Source organism: Notolepis coatsorum (assembly GCF_963971535.1).
Source record: "Notolepis coatsorum genome assembly, chromosome: 3".
Classification (NCBI taxonomy): domain Eukaryota; kingdom Metazoa; phylum Chordata; class Actinopteri; order Aulopiformes; family Paralepididae; genus Notolepis; species Notolepis coatsorum.
In genome coordinates this window covers 12,749,428-12,766,038 of record NC_140167.1, presented here as the reverse complement: position 1 = coordinate 12,766,038, position 16,611 = coordinate 12,749,428, and the positions used below count along the sequence as shown (strand labels likewise).

At 42.3% G+C, this 16,611-nt stretch overlaps 1 protein-coding gene across 2 annotated transcripts; it reads right to left on the bottom strand.

Annotated features, from left to right (window-relative positions):
• Positions 1-50: 50 nt before the first annotated feature.
• nusap1 (nucleolar and spindle associated protein 1) lies at positions 51-14,479 on the bottom strand. Of its 2 annotated transcripts, none has more exons than XM_084309590.1 (12): positions 14,336-14,479; positions 13,336-13,404; positions 10,486-10,686; positions 8,893-9,073; positions 7,541-7,633; positions 5,662-5,774; positions 5,481-5,531; positions 5,184-5,353; positions 3,583-3,746; positions 2,040-2,171; positions 1,844-1,949; positions 51-905 (listed from the first exon to the last, which is right to left on the bottom strand). In XM_084309590.1, the coding sequence occupies exons 1-12, from the start codon at positions 14,408-14,410 to the stop codon at positions 818-820; spliced, it is 1,443 nt and encodes a 480-aa protein (XP_084165716.1). In that variant the 5' UTR covers positions 14,411-14,479; the 3' UTR covers positions 51-817. The 2 variants fall into 2 exon arrangements, with proteins under 2 accessions (XP_084165716.1, XP_084165715.1); XM_084309589.1 differs by having other exon boundaries at positions 56-905; positions 5,184-5,356.
• Positions 14,480-16,611: the final 2,132 nt, after the last annotated feature.

Below are 16,611 nucleotides of genomic sequence, written 5' to 3'. Positions count from 1 at the left end.
TTCTTCCACTGGATAACCTTTATTTTATAAAAATTAAAGCAAACAATCTTTTCCTTGAGATTTATTTATTTACAGCGCAAATCAGTTTAAACATGAGAACCAAAATTCAATAACAATCTCAATTAGTATATTTTTTACTGATTAAAACAATTGCACTGGGAGGGGGTGCCACGATTCAGTTTAGAAACAATCTAAACGAGCAAATTTGAACCATGACCTTAAAATCTAAAGTCAATTAATCAATTGGGAATAAACCGCGGTAGTTATTACATTCTAAATATAAAAATTACCATATGGCCTTAGTGTGATACATTACAAAGAAATGGCAGCTATGTCACACTTAATACCATGTAGCCTATCTTTTTAAAGAAGAATTTGAAAGGACGGTTGTCGGGGCATAAACCAACGATCTGACTTTACACAACTAGTCTAACAATGGCATAGCTGTCAATGCTGAAGATTTTAAAATCAAATCCTCTGACACCCCTACAAAAGCAAATAAAAATGGTAGAACACCAGAAATACAAGTTAAATGTTGCAGAGGACAAAATACACATCGGGGCGCCAGGGTGGACCCGGAGACCTTTGCCGCATGTCTTCCCCCACGTCTTCTCCCATCCTTCCTCTGACGGGCCCATCCGGATAAAGCAATAAATGCAAACAAATAATAAAATACTCTACACATCGAAATATATAAAAATGTACCCTTATCATCCCAAGTTGTAACGTCATGTTTGAAGGATTCATGTTAACAGTAAAATTGGAATGACAAATTAAGAAATGAAAGGGACTGTACAAACAAAATGCAAAACGTTTCTTATGTGAGAACCAGGCCTCTCCTCGCTCCAAGGACAGTCTCCTTCTTCTGCTTCCTGCCGTCGACGTGTTTCGTTCTCCGTTGCTCCCTTAGGAAACACAAGAGCAAAACCATTACAGTCCAGCCTCTTATTCTGGGAAGAGACGAGGTAAACAACCTCAGCTAAAATACCATTTTAAAATGTTAATTTACATTTAAACACTTTAATTCTAAATAGGGTTGGGGGCAATATATCTATATAGTCTAACCTTTGATATTGTATTGTGGATTTTTTTTCTCTTTAATTGTGGCACACAATTTTGCTGTCTAAATCAATGCAAAAAAGCAAATGGGAAGTCAGCTTTCTCACAAAATCATTTCTGAAATGTTACAAAAAAAGTACAGTCCCTTCCACTTTATAGAGTAATATGTATCCATCAGTCGTTACGCCAATTCCCAACCCCCTTCCTGGTTGTTGCGCACTCGCCCCTACTGTTGGTCCGGGAGGCCGGAGACTGTCACATGCTTTCCTCCGACGCATGTGCAGCCAGCCGGCAGCCAGCCTGGCAGCGCAGATTCTCACCGGGAGAGTGTAACGTGTGGAAGGTCACACTACCTCCCTCCAGATCCTACCCTCGCTGTGCAGGCGCCCCCCAACCGAACTGTAGGGTCGCTGTCCACAGCTTTCCCATCCCTAACACTGCCAATTGTGTTAGTATGAACGACCAGCCAAGCTGATATTGAATATATATTTGATTTATATTACAACTGTTTGACATAGTTTGATTTGGTTTAGTGGTCTTGTCATTATTGTTACTGTCCTGTGATGTCTTGTTTCATGTAGAATAAAGAAAAATGTACAGTCCCAATGGATTGCGTCACTTCCATTAACACGCAGGACCAATATGATAAACATCAACTGGATTATCTGACATGTGATTTTCCACATCCATGAGATATATAGCTAGCGAAAAAAGAGATTCTGAATATTGTTGACAAATGTTTTTCCACATGGCCCTAATTCTAAAGGCCTTCCGACAGACCCACCTCGTCTGGACCTTGTGCTGTTTGTAATTCTTCTGATGAGACTCCATGAGCACAGACTTGTTTGCTGCCGTGTTTTCCTTGGAGTCTGCGAAAGGCTTCAGCTTCCCTGTGAAAAAACACACAAACCACAAAGTCAGGGTCCGACGATCCTCTCCAGCGAAGGTCATTTGAAGCGGATGAGGCTCTATGGTCTCACCTGTATGAGGCTTGTAGGAGAGAGCACGAGAGAGACTGGCTTTCAGGTCGAAGCCATTCTTGTTCGTCCCGGGGGTGCTCACGCTCGTGTTGGCGTTGAGGACACTCGTGTTGGCGTTGAAAACGAAGGCTCCTTTGGAAATGGGAAGAAAAATAATTAAGGAGTCTATTTAGCAGTAGAGCCGCTGCGATAGTGGCATTTCTATAATGACAATGATCGTCTCAGAACTTCAGAAGTAATTGCAAATACAGTTTAAGTTTATTTTTACCCAGGGACAGTGCACATTAATCAACATGTTCAGTTTCCACATCAATGTAAATAACATGCATGTCTTTATGTGTGGGAGGAAACCCACACGAACACAGGGAGAACATGCAAACTCCACACAAAGGCCCCTGCTGGGGTTCGAACCCAAGACCTTGCTGTGAAGCAGCAGTGCTAATCACTGCGACCGTGCCGCCCAAATTGGCTTTTTGGGCTTGAATACAAAGTGCGACCAGGTCGCGTGTAGCTTTTCTCCAACGCGTCAGTGTTTCCGGGTTCCCGTTTTGCGCTCTGATTGGCCAGGTCATGTGACATGTGCGCCAATCGTGGGACGGCAAGTTCTGCGCCTATTTCCGGGTCGAACAGCCTGCAAACTACCTAACGCCTAGTTTATCACTGGTTAAGCTTAGGCGACTCTTTCGAAGTTGGTTAAGGTAAGAGTTTGGAATCAGGGCAGGTGTTCTATCGCCATGCTCTAAGACAAACTCTAACCTTAACCAACTTCGAAAGAGCGCCTAAGCTTAACCAGTGTAGAAACTTGCGGTCCCACGATTGGGCGTACATGTCACATGACCTGGCAAACAGAGACACGGAAACACAAACGTGTTGGAGAAAGGCTTCAAGCGACCAGGTCGTGGAAGCACTATGAGGCTCTGCAACAAGAGCCATGTTGCTCACTGTGCTACGCTGCAATTACAACGTCCAAGCATCGATAAACATCAAATGATAAACTGAGCATAAAGTGACACGGCATCTAACATCTTTGCTATTTCTCCTGCACAGAGATGTAGCTTGATCTGAATATTAAGTAATGACCTATTGGGTGACAGAATATAATTTGACCATTTGCAAACATATTTGCTTTTATTTGAAAGAGGGAAATAAATTGAATGGCGTTCATACAAATTAACAGATTTGCAGCGACCCTGATCAGAGTATAGACAGTTTCACTGGAACGCTGTTGCTTGGACCAAGTGTATTTCCTGTCAGTTATTGTATTACTATTAGCAATTGTAACTCTGCAACAGGAAATTGACTTTTGGAATATTCATGTTGTTCATGATGAAACCGTCCATAGAAAAGGTCCACAAACCACTCGGAGGACTCGGTAGGGTTTTACCAGGAGTCTTTGTGGCAGAGACAAACCACTCGGAGGACTCGGTAGGGTTTTACCAGGAGTCTTTGTGGCAGAGACAAACCACTCGGAGGACTCAGTAGGGTTTTACCTGGAGTCTTTGTGGCAGAGACAAACCACTCGGAGGACTCAGTAGGGTTTTACCTGGAGTCTTTGTGGCAGAGACGACCGCGGTCTTGATGATGTTGGGCTTTGACGCATCATTGGCCTGTTTGCCCGGCGTGCTGGAGGACACGCAGGCAGACCTGCGCGCCGGAGTCTTCACCAAGGACATCTTGTACTCATTATCATGGGTAGCTTCAGAGAACCTGCACACAAACAGATATTTGGTTGTCCGCTGTGCCATTAACTACAATGTCATTCAAGTCTGTCATCAGAGAGGGAACTGCGCCCTGAGAGGGAGGTTCGAAGGGTCAAAGTGGGTATCGAACAAGAGGGAAGACTGTCAGGTTTTAAACTGTGGATACCAAACAGAGAAGGTAAAGACGACTTTGAACTGTTAAACAGTAATCCAGAACTATTTTATTGCACTGTAAAAAAAACTGATTTTATAGTCTGCACTTTTATGTGCTCATTTCATCATTCATGACTTTTCTATTTCTACTCAAACTGAATCAAACCATAAACAAGGGGCCCTGTTGGGATGTTAGATACTAATGTGAAAAAATTATTTTACATCTGCACATTTTACCCTTGCTATTATTTTACTTATTTTTACTTTTGTCTCTACGCCCCACTATCCGATGGATGCATACTCTGACCTTTATCATGTTTTGAACAGATTACAGAAGCCTATTGGAACGTGAGGTTCTCTGATATGATTAATATATTTGCATTTTATCCCACTTTATGCTTTGCTCTTGCTGCTTGTTTTATACATATTTTATGTCTCATTTCTTACTGATGTAAAGCACTTTGAACTGCAATCCCCTGCGTGAAAGGTGCTATACAAATAAAGTTATTATTATTATTATAGTCTCCATAGAAACAGGCCTGGACTATTTAGAGGAAACTATTACCAACATCCTCTAGCAGACAAAACAGCGATTATTTTTGCTTACCATCCATCGATGTGATGTTTTTGCTTTGATATTGTGAACCGTGATATAAAACTATGTTGTGTAAATTAATCATTAAAAGCAAATAAGTCAAATGTCTCAAAGAACAAAATTCTGAAATAAATGACAACACACTTGCCATTATCATGCAGTCCAATATAATTGATATTTAATCATTTAGCTGACTATTATCCAAAGCGACTTACAAATTGTAAACAACAAGTCAGCAGGAGGGGTACATCTCTGGCAGCTAAAGGTCAGTAGCATCGTTTGTCAAATAGTGTTGAACTTGAGTGTTACACTCTGAGTGCATAGTAGTATAGACATATTAGCATGCTAGGTAGTAGTATAAGTATAGTGATATAGTATATAGTAAGGTACAGACTTGTACCCAAGTCTGTAGCAGTCAAGTTCGACACTGTTTGACGAACAATTGTACCCTTCCTGCTGACTTGTTTTACAGAACTTGTATCGTGTCAGCTAAATAAATAAATGTAAATAATAGTAAAGACAGTAAGAAGGTTAGTTTGTTTTGTTTTTATAATGTACGGTATATAATATACATTATATAATATAATGAACACAATCACAACATTTAACATGATGCCTAAGCGAGCAGATATTGTGGTTATGTATCCAAAGAAGTCCCTCTCATTATGGTGATATTCCCTAGCAGCCAACACTCACCTGACGTTGATCCTGCGGGTGGAGAGGACAGAGGGTCTGAACGGAGCCTCCTCCTTCTCCTTCTTGGCAGGCTTGCTGGCTGAGAGCAGGGTGCTCCTGCTCCTGTCTGCAGCGGGCCTCTTCTGGACCGCCGGTGCAGGACTGAACAGGGAGGTCCGACTCGCGTTCGCCTTCTGCAAAACACGGACGCAACGATGATCCACGATCTTGGGTGGGAATTCAGAATTATACTGAAGCAATGTTTTCTTTAAAAAGGTCATTATTGATGTCTGGCGGGTGTTGCTACTTGCTACTCACTGCTTTAGGTTTCCCATCAGTTGGCTTCGAGATGGTCTTCTCCGATAGAATCTGTATGAAAATAAATATTAAGTTCACGTTGAAAGTATTACACTATATATATTCTGGACAAATGTATCAATCCAAGAATCTTCCATTCATTCCCATAATACAGTTTGTTTAAGTCTGTTAAGTTATTTACCTTCAATTCTTTCACCGAATCCCTGTAACTCTGGACCTGGTTGGCCTTCCTCTGGACGTAGGAGTCGATGGACTCCATCTTGTCGAAGTGTGCCTCGTGAAGTTTCTTGAAGTCTGCAGAGGAGATTAACAAGTTTTATGAACAAATACGGTGCAAAGAGAAAACAAAGTTTTTAGCTCATTTGAAAGAGTGAAATATGCAGTGACCATATATGTAGAATAATGAATAGATATAGAAAACAATTTCCCTTCTTCCGTGGGTTCAAGCATCTGCCTTGGATACGCAACAGTGGGCTGGCATCGGCGGCAGACTGAAATGTTTTTCGGAAATCGACAACCGCTTTTGTCGTTGAAAGAAGTCATGCCTAAGATAACTTTAAATGTGGAAATCTTTTCACGACTCTATATCTACTCATTTAGCGAGGCTATTTTGTTATGATTAGTTGATTACTCTAGTTTCAGGGAGTGCTCGACATCGCCCGCAACACCCACAAGCCTGACAAATTATCGGGGCAACCGAGTAAAGTACAGGAATACAGTGGCCTAACGTCCCACTCTGTGCTACAGGGACTGTATACAGAGTCTGGAACTGGTTCTCTCAAAGAAACGGTAATGACCACGGACAGTCCAAAGCCTCCTCTTCCCAACATTTGTATCGTTTGTTCACCAACAGCCTGGCGTTTTTGTGACCACATGCTTCCAACTGTATAATAACTCAACTTGAAGCACATGCACTACAACAAAACCTACACCTGGGTTCTCTGATTTTGCCAGGTGTAGGGCATTATTTTGTCGCAGTGCACATGCGACAAGTTGATCAGAAGCACATGGTCAGAAAAGGCCCAAGTGCTGTTAGTGACCGAGGTGCCGCTAGTGACCGAGGTGCCGCTAATGACCGAGGTGCTGCTAGTGACCGAGGTGCCGCTAGTGACCGAGGTGCTACTAGTGACCGAGGTGCTACTAGTGACCGAGGTGCCGCTAGTGACCGAGGTGCTGCTAATGACCGAGGTGCTGCTAATGACCGAGGTGCCGCTAATGACCGAGGTGCCGCTAGTGACCGAGGTGCTGCTAGTGACCGAGGTGCTGCTAGTGACCGAGGTGCTGCTAGTGACCGAGGTGCTGCTAGTGACCGAGGTGCTGCTAGTGACCGAGGTGCTGCTAGTGACCGAGGTGCCGTTAGTGACCGAGGTGCTGCTAGTGACCGAGGTGCCGCTAGTGACCGAGGTGCCGTTAGTGACCGAGGTGCTGCTAGTGACCGAGGTGCTACTAGTGACCGAGGTGCTACTAGTGACCGAGGTGCTGCTAGTGACCGAGGTGCTGCTAGTGACCGAGGTGCTGCTAGTGACCGAGGTGCTGCTAGTGACCGAGGTGCTGCTAGTGACCGAGGTGCTGCTAGTGACCGAGGTGCTACTAGTGACCGAGGTGCCGCTAGTGACCGAGGTGCCGCTAGTGACCGAGGTGCCGCTAGTGACCGAGGTGCTGCTAGTGACCGAGGTGCTGCTAGTGACCGAGGTGCTACTAGTGACCGAGGTGCTACTAGTGACCGAGGTGCCGTTAGTGACCGAGGTGATGCTAGTGACCGAGGTGCTACTAGCCACCGGCTCAGAGGAGTCGCCCCATGGTTTCATTATTTCCTGGTCCATGTTTACCCGAGCTCAAAGAGTGTTGATGTGTGTTGGAATGTCCGTTCTATACATTAACCCTTTCACTACCACACCACCAAAAGGGAAAACCCTTTCACTGTGACAATACAGAAGGTTAACCCTTTCACTGTCACACGACAAAGGGTTAACCCTTCCCACAACCACACTACAGAAGGTTAACGATTTCACTGCCACACTACAGGGTTATTGTACACTGACGGAGACGGGAACACTTACTGGGCGTTGAGAGCTTCGGCATGGCCCTGGTCCTCTTGAGGAGCCCCTCGTGGCGGGGGATTCTACCCGCTTTGGACACTTTCGGTTCATCCTCTACGAACAGACACATTGAACATGATGCATAAGAACTGAAAGTATTGTGAGTGAGTATGAAAAGATTATAGAAGAAAAAAAATTATGTAATTCCGTTGCTAGGGTTTAAACTTTACAGTTTGGGCCCAAATGTATTCCTTGTCAACTATTGCATCAGCAAAAAACCTTCATACAGTCTTTTACTATTATGCACTTTGCTACTAAGTAATCTACCTTGACTATATTACTCTTTACTATGCCAATATGTCTTTACTACTAAGTATGCACTCAAGACTGTAGCACTCAAGTTCAAAACTGTTTGACGAACAATGTTACTGACCCTTAGCTGCCAGAGTTGTACCCTTCCGCTGACTTTTTTGTACAGAACTTGTACGTCTCTTTGGATAAAAAAGTGTCAGCTAAATGACTAAATGTAAATGTAGCAAACACTGCAACAGGAAATAAAGTGGGTCATTTTTCAGAATGTAACTTGTCACTTTGAAACCGTTTATAGCTCTGAACAACATGTTGCCATCAGCTGCTACTAGGGCTGACCCCGATTAGTCGACTACCGGTAATTGATCGAAAGGAACTGTAGTCGACTGCCAACCTCTTAGCCGAATGCAAAAAATTTAATATATATATATTAGTGGTGTAAAGGTACACGTATCCGTACCAAACCGCTTCAGTGTGTACCGTACCGTACGGCTGTGTATCGTACAAATACGAAAACAGTATGTTAACCACTAACGACCACCCACCGGGGTCTGTTAGTCGCCCGATCGTTGAGTGCCGGAAACGTAGATCTACGTTTTTCTTACTGTATTTCTTTTATTCGCTATTGCCATTCATAATTCAGCGGGGCACCTTGTACATGCTGTACTCAGTGTGTCTGAGCTGGCAGACTGTCTTATACCGCCCTCTAACGCCTTCGGCGCGCCGGTTTAAACCACATTGCATGCGTGCACGAGGAAGGATAATAATTATGATTTCATTATTTCAGGAAGATCCGATAATCAGGCGAAAAATGACTTGAATTACACAAAAACGCCGTTTGTGTCTTTTCCCTGGAATTACTCAGAAGCAACCAAACTATATTCATATTCAAAACGGAAATGTACAGATGAAAATGGAATGGTGAAATAAAAAAAATATATTCTTTTACATATTTTTTTTTGATAGTCGACTATCGGCAAATTTCGGCCAATCAAAGTCGACTATTCAAATCCTTAGTCTGGGACAGTCCTAGCTGCTACACACACAAAATCATCGTCACTTACCTTTAACTGCGGGGACTTGGTCTTTGATGTCAGCTTGTTCCTCGTTGTCGGTAGCAACAGGCTCTTCGAGCAGTAAAGCAGCCTCAGCGTCCTTAACGGGAGACATAGTCATCGTCCTCCTCCTCTTCGCACTCCCAGCAGCGCCATCATCAGCACCGGATTCAGTCGCCTCATTGTCCTTCTAGGTTGGGAAATAAGAGGTGAGCATCCCTATATATATATTTATTCTTACCGTGTGCGTGTGTGTGTGTATATATATATCCACACCCGTCATACATGTACATACCTGGCGTGCATATAATCTTTTTTACATATCTGTAAATACTATATCTAAAAATATCAATTACCTACTCTTACAAGTTACGCTGCGCTGCTGACCAGTATGACTATGACTACAACCATACTGTCTTTATACCTGTATCACTGTACACATTAATACCACATACATCCGATTAGCAGCACTATTACTCAGTAGTACAAATTTATATATATTTTTTTTGATCCACTTTTTCTCCCATTTTTTCTATATTTTCTCCCATCCCAATTTCGTATCATCCAATTCAACCCTCCCCTGTCACGGACGCTGTTTCTTGCCTCCCACAAGCCGGCTGCAATGTGGACTAAGTCATACATAGCACAAGTCCCCTCCGGTACTTGAGGTAACAGCAGTCGCATCTTTTTCACCTGCGCAGCTCGATCTCTCAGTGGCGAGGAGTAACGCGTGGGAGGCTCACGCTGCCCCCGACACTTCCTGATTCTACTGCGCAGGCGCACCAACCGACCTGTAGGAGTCGCTGTCCACAACGCCCGATCCCCACCCATCAGTTTCCCACCCCCTAATATGGCCAATGTGTGTATTAGTACGGACGACCAGCTAAACTGAAAGCAAATGTGGAGCGCTGGGCTCGAACTGACGAGCCCAGCGTCTCCAGCATTTCATGGTGAGCGCCTTGCCCACTACGCCACGTAGCCGCCCTTACAAATTTATATATTTTATACCCAGTTTAATCACCTGTATACAGTGCCGTCTGAGAGAAATGCGAGGCCCATTGCGAGATTTAAACGCGAGCCCCCCCCCCCCCCCCCCCTAAAGGTTAATAAAGAAAAATGATTAATAAAAAATATTTAAAAAAATTGCATACAGTCTGCATCATAACGTTAGCCTTCTGTATCATAACGTCAGTTTATACTCTGGACTGGATTGATAGCAGGGCTAGTATAGCCAGCTAGGCTACTGCAGGTCTTCCAGCTCTTGGCTAATTGCTAACAGAGCCAGCTAGGCTAGGCTACTGCTAACAAAGCATTAGCACCAGTGTAATTCGGCGATTCCACACAGAAGCAGAGCCACTTTGCTAGTTAGCTATGGCCCAGTGCGACCGCACTGCTCGCACCCTCTAGCGGCGGCCCTGCCTGTACATTGTATATATTACTATCGCACTTTACTGTTATATTTGCACTCTGGTTGGATGCCAAACCCATTTTCATTGTACTGTACTCGTACTGTATAATGACAATACATTTGAATAGAATCTAATCATGGGAATTCAACTGCCACAGTGTGCGTCAGTCAGAAGAATAAGCAGACTTTGTTACCTTGGCTGCACTAAGTGGCAACTCTGGATCACAATCTGTTTCAGATATCTTCCTCTTGGTCTTCGTCCCCCTTCGTTTGGTCACAAAAGTGTTGGCGACTGGCTTGCCGAGTGTTTCCACACTTTTGTCCTCTTGGACAATATGCTGTTGTTCTACGTTGTTGTCGTTATCTTTGGCAGCGATACCATCATTCATGTGTTCCTGCGAATAATATGAAAGCAAAAAGTGACAGTGAGCTGATGAAGCACCTGGTGTTGGTGCACTCGCTAGGGTTGGGTACCGAACCCGGGCCCTCTTTAGGACGATTTGCCCACCAGCGCGACACTGCACTTTGCGAACGTCTAGGGTGGCCAACCAGTAATTGCCACAATAATTACTGTGGTACCACAAAGAGCCACACCATTATATAGCGTTTCTCAACCTTTTTTTCAGTCAAGGCACCCTTCATACGTTTATAGGTCCCACCATCTGGCCTCTGGCTAATGTTTTTTTTATTTTTTTTGGGCCTCACAGGGTTGGCCACCTCTAGCGGCTTGGGTCTGCATTTTTTATAAAAACATATAATATATAGAATTAAAGCCCTATTTGTTGCAGTTCGAATGCCACCTCACCCGACCAAATCAGTTCAGCGGTTCTCGATAGGGATGTCCGATATTATCGGCCGATATTGGCATTAAAATGTGATATCGGAAAATATCTGTATCTGTTTTCAAACAAAATAAATAAATAATTTTTTTTTTTTTTTTTTACATTTCTATAACCCAGGCAAGCAAGTAAGAACAAATTCTGATTTTATTTATTGTCAAAAGTATGCATAATGTTATGTTAATTCCACAACAAGACATATGTAATGTTAATTACCTGAAATTATTCAGGTTTTTGGGGGGGGAAACCCTGCATATATCGATATCGGAAATTAAGAGTTGGACAATATCGGTATAGGTAAAAAAGCCAATATCGAGCATCTCTAGTTCTCGAGTTACATGCCGATATGTCAGGCGTGCGACTTTGTACACGCAAGCCTCATATTACCATCCCTGACTCCCGAGGCTCTGGAACTGTCGATCATTCGCCGATTGCTAAAATGATTGGACAGGGTTGTAGCCAATGAGTGTAGCTTTCCAATGATACTTTGTGTGAATCAGGGATCTAGGTGAAAATTGACGAGTGAAAACAGGAAGTGAAAAACACACAGAGTGGTCCTTCCCCTAGACTTAGTTTGGAGGAAGGATATACCAAACTTGGAAGTAGATTTTGATTGGGATGAAGTCTGGGCAAACGTTCGGCTGTCGTCACGCAACCCGGATCATCAACAGATTCATCTTAATTTTATTCATAGGACTTACTTAACTCCTTACGTTTGCACCCTCGATGCTCCTTGTGTTTAAACGGTGATATTGGTACATTTATGCATATGTATTGGGAATGCCCTCCTGTTGAGATATTCTGGGAAGAAGTAACCACTCAATTATCAGAATTCTTATTTCTGATCATACCTGTACTGCCTTCTGTATTGTTGTTGAATGATGTTTCTCAGTTATCAACCTCTGTACATGTAAAGAGACTATTTGTCCGGTCTCACGGCTGCCAAAAAGTTGATAGCATCACGGATTCAACCGGATAAAATGTGCCGGAAGGTATGGGTTCTTACCTATCTCGATGTGATTTATCTAGAGATATCTACCGCACAAATTTTAGGTGTTAATGAAGCCAGCATAGCAATCTGGTTAGATGTGGTGGAGAAGATAAAGGATAGCATATGAACTTGTAATCCCTGGTGTTAAACTGAATAATGGATAGACAGTCCAAGAGGGGGTCCTGAGGGGGGGGTGGGGGGGGAAGGGAAGGAGAAGGAAAGAGTGAGGAAGAGCAAGCAAGAGCATATGTATTGTATTGTATTTATTATGTGTATATCTTTTAATCTACATTTATTTTGATTTAAGTAATGGACTGTCATTGTTATTATTATGTCGGTCATAGTCCTGTGATTTATTGTGGATTTCTACTGTTAATGTATTGTGTGTCTAGTTTTATGTTAAAAGAAAGTGAAAATAAAAAAACATTTGTTCAAAAATAAAACACAGATATTGCCGTCAATGAGGAAATGCATTACCGGAGAACTTTTTTTTGTACACAGTTTACCAAAATCACTCTAAATCACCCATTTCTGAACAAATTTTCTTGGATATTATTTTCTTGGATATTGCAACTACTACACAAAAACGTAAGTACACAATTACAAGTACAACTCGTTCAGCCCTATGTTACTCTATTTCATTAGCACTAAAAGAGACCAGGCTTATGCATGTGCTACAAGTATAAAGATACGCTTTTCAAAAAATGCCATCCTCAAGTTCAAGTTTAAAAATGGCCACTTTTCTGGGTGGCTGTTAATGGTACCGAATTTCGGTACCTTTACATGTTTAGTATAAGAGTGTAATATTACTTGACAAGAGGGAGCCTTTTCTACAAATAGATATATTACTGTCCCGTCTCAGACTTGGGTCTTTGGCTGGCAAGATAATGTTGATATTTAAACACATAATCCATGATCATGCGATTTATTTTTGTGTGGTGTGTTACAACAATAAATAACAAAATGTTCTAAATAAATAACAATGTTGAAATTGAGAAATTTGGATTTATTTTTTACAACTGAAATAAAATAATGTGGTATTACAAAAAGAGTTGTACCGAAAAAAGGTACCACTGGGTACCGATACCGAATTCCAGGAACTGGTACCGGGTATCAGATCAAATGTGAACGGTACCCAACCACCGCTCGCCACGCGGACAAGAAGATCCAAATCAAAACGTAGCGTTGGTCAGGAGGATGAATGTTTAAGTTACCTGCTCATCCTCATGCTGTTGTTGTTGCTGCTGGTAATGCTTCTTGAGCTCCTTCAAGAGTTTATCAGCCTGTTAAAGACAAAAAAAAAAATGGTAAATGGACTGCATTTGTATGTCGTGTGTCATATATGTTATGAATTGAAAATGGGGGACCCTGATGTAAACAAGACGAACGTCTTTCTCTGGTCTGCATCCCCTTAACAATTGTATTGTATATTGAGCTGTACTGTATACTGTACCCACTCTGCAATCTGTTAAATAAAGTTCTCATTCATTCATTCGCCTGTAACCACTTTAAAAATGAAACGCCTATTTTCTATGCAGTGGTAGTCTGGTAGAATAGGTCAAACACAGGAAAGCGTGATTATTATGAATTAATTTAGTTTATTTCGAATAAATATAAACAAGAAATAAGTCATAAAATATATGACAATTTGCTGTGAAAAGAAAAAATAACCGAATTACTGTTGACAAGATCCAGTAATAGCAACCGTTGTCTCTTCCATTGCAATGTACAAAACAATGGTTGCTATGTCACACCATGTTGGGAGAAAGAGAGCTCAGCTTACAATATCATTAATTCACATGAAGACAGCGATATTATTTATAACATTATGAGATTGATTGAAAATTGTATTAACAGATGCAGAAAGGGTACAGTACAGCTCAATACACACAATTGTTAAGGGAATGCAGACCAGAGAAAGACTTTAGTCTTGTTTACATCAGGGTCCCCCATTTTCAATTCATCAGGACGTTGACTCGGGGTCGGAGCCCCTTTCGTGACTTGTTGGAGTGCATATCAGACCCGGGCTAGGTAACTATAATACACGTTCATTGAAATGGATATATTACACATTTGCATTTATACTATCACACATCAGAACAGATACGCAAGTTAGGTTTAACACCCATTATAAGCGTTAGCTGGCGAATGTTTTCTAGAGCCACGTTAGCCCGAGCAGTTAATTTTCAAAAATAAAAAATGTACTTTCATTACCTTCATATTTGCTTTGATGCCAGCCTGTTTGCCGAGACTTCGCAGCTGTGCATATTTCATATTGTCCAAATCCATTGTATATAGTGTAAATGAGTCTTGTTTGAGAGACAGTTTCACCACAACGAGAGTTCTGAGCGCCTGACCGTTAAGTGTATCTTTTTCAAAACACAGCAGTGCGGCTCATCTGATTGGATAGTCTTCTTCTTCTTCTTCGGAGTTAATGGCGGGTCGCAACCACACCACACCGCCACCTACTGTACAACCCAGCAACTGGATCCGGCAAAGAAAAGAAAATAATAAAGGAAAGAGAAAAAATACCCCAACACCACCCTATACAAACCTAATACAAATAAAACTAAAACCTAAAACACAAACATCGTTGGCATAAGCGGAAGTACCTCATATAGCCAATCGGAATTGAGCAAAGTTGTGTTTCTCCTCTGTCCACTTGCTTACTGGAAAGTACACTGCTAAAAAAATAAAAGGGAACAGTTAAACAAATCCTAGATCTCTCGATGAATGAAATATTCCAGTTGAAAATCTTTATTAATTACATAGTGGAATGCGTTGAGAACAAAACACATAAGAATGATCAATGTAAATCAAAATCATTAACCCATGGAGGTCTGGATTCAGAATCCTACTCAAATAAAAAAAGTGGAAAAATCAAGATCACAGGCTGATCCAACTTCTGTGGAAATTCCTCAAGACAATTTTTCCCCCAACTTTTTCCCCCTCCATTTTCCTCCGATTTTCTCCCATCCCAATGTTAGTCGTTATGCCAATTCCCAATCCCCTTCCTGGTCGCTGCGCACTTACCCCCCCACAGTCGGTCTGGGAGAGTGGAGGCCATCACATGCTTCCTCCGACACACGTCCAGCCAATCAACCGCTTATTTTCACCTGGCAGCGCGGATTCTCATTGAGAGGGCGTAGCGTGTGGAAGGATCACACTATCCCACTCAAGTCCTATCCGCGCTTAGCAGGCGCCCCGACCGAACTGTAGGAGTCGCTGTTTACAACGACCCGGACCCACCCCGCCAGCTTCTCCCACCCTCTAATACAGCCAATTGTATTAGTGTGAACGGCCAGCCAAGCTGGTGACAATTCCGGAGCTGTGAGCTGGATTCGAACAGGCGAATCTAGCCGCTCCGGGGTTTGGTGGCGAACGCAATCTCCGTTACGCCACCTGACCGCCCTCCTCAAGACAATTCTAAATGAGGCTCAGTAGTGTGTGTGGCCTCCACGTACCTGTATGTATCCCGTACAACATCAGGGCATGCTCCTGATGAGACGACGGATGTTCTCCTGAGGGATCTCCTCCCAGACCTGGATCAGGGCATCAGTCAACTCCTGGACAGTCTCTGGTGCGACGTGGTATACAAATAAAGTTTATTATTATTATTATTATTATTATTATTATTATTATTATTATTATTATTATTATTATTATTATTATTATTATTATTATGGTCTGCAACTTCTGTGGGTTGCAGACACCGCCTCCTGCTACCTCTAGTGGCAAAATGCAAACGTAACCAAAAATATGCCAGAAAGGATGAGGACAGGGAAATGGTCTGTGACTGTGGCCACCACCTGCCGAACCATTCCTTTATAGGGGCTGTCTTGCAAATTGCCTCTCATTTCCACCTGTTGTCTGTTCCATTTGCACAACAGCAGGTGAAATTGATTCACAATCAGTGTTGCTTTCTAGACAGCTTGATATCCCAGACGTGTGATTGACTTGGAGTTACATTGTAATGATTATGTGTTCCCTTTATTTCTTTGAGCAGTGTATTAATGATCGGTCCTCATCCTAGGTTGCTTGCTTATATGTGCAATATTTACGTTAACTAAACATAAAGAAAAAAATATTAAGAACGCCTTCCTTCATCATATATTTTCAAATGTTCTTACTGATGCACTGCTCTGGTGTATGTTAAATACCCTGTTGTATGTCCGTTCTATTTTATAATTTGTTGCCTATTTTTAAACTGAATCCAACCGCACTTTGTCTATTCTATTTTTATTATTTGTATTACTGAATGAAACTGTAAACAGAAAGGCCTATTGGGATGCTAGATCCTAATGTGAAACACTATGATTTACCTTACCTTGCTATTGATTGATTGATTGATTGATTGATTGAAAAGTTTATTAACAGATTGCAGAATGGGTACAGTACAGTACAGCTCAATACATACAATTGTTAAGGGGATGCAGACCTGGCAGAGAAAGACTTTCGTCTTGTTTACATCAGGGTCCCCCATTTTCAAT

Excerpts from the sequence above, each read along its gene's own strand:
- nusap1 (XM_084309589.1), bottom strand. The coding sequence starts at position 14,410 with ATGGATTTGGACAATATGAAATATGCACAGCTGCGAAGTCTCGGCAAA. Across the intron at positions 3,747-5,183 it reads ACCCGCAGGATCAACGTCAG|GTTCTCTGAAGCTACCCATG; the intron begins GTGAGTGTTGGC and ends GTTTGTGTGCAG. Across the intron at positions 906-1,843 it reads CAGCACAAGGTCCAGACGAG|GGAGCAACGGAGAACGAAAC; the intron begins GTGGGTCTGTCG and ends GTGTTTCCTAAG.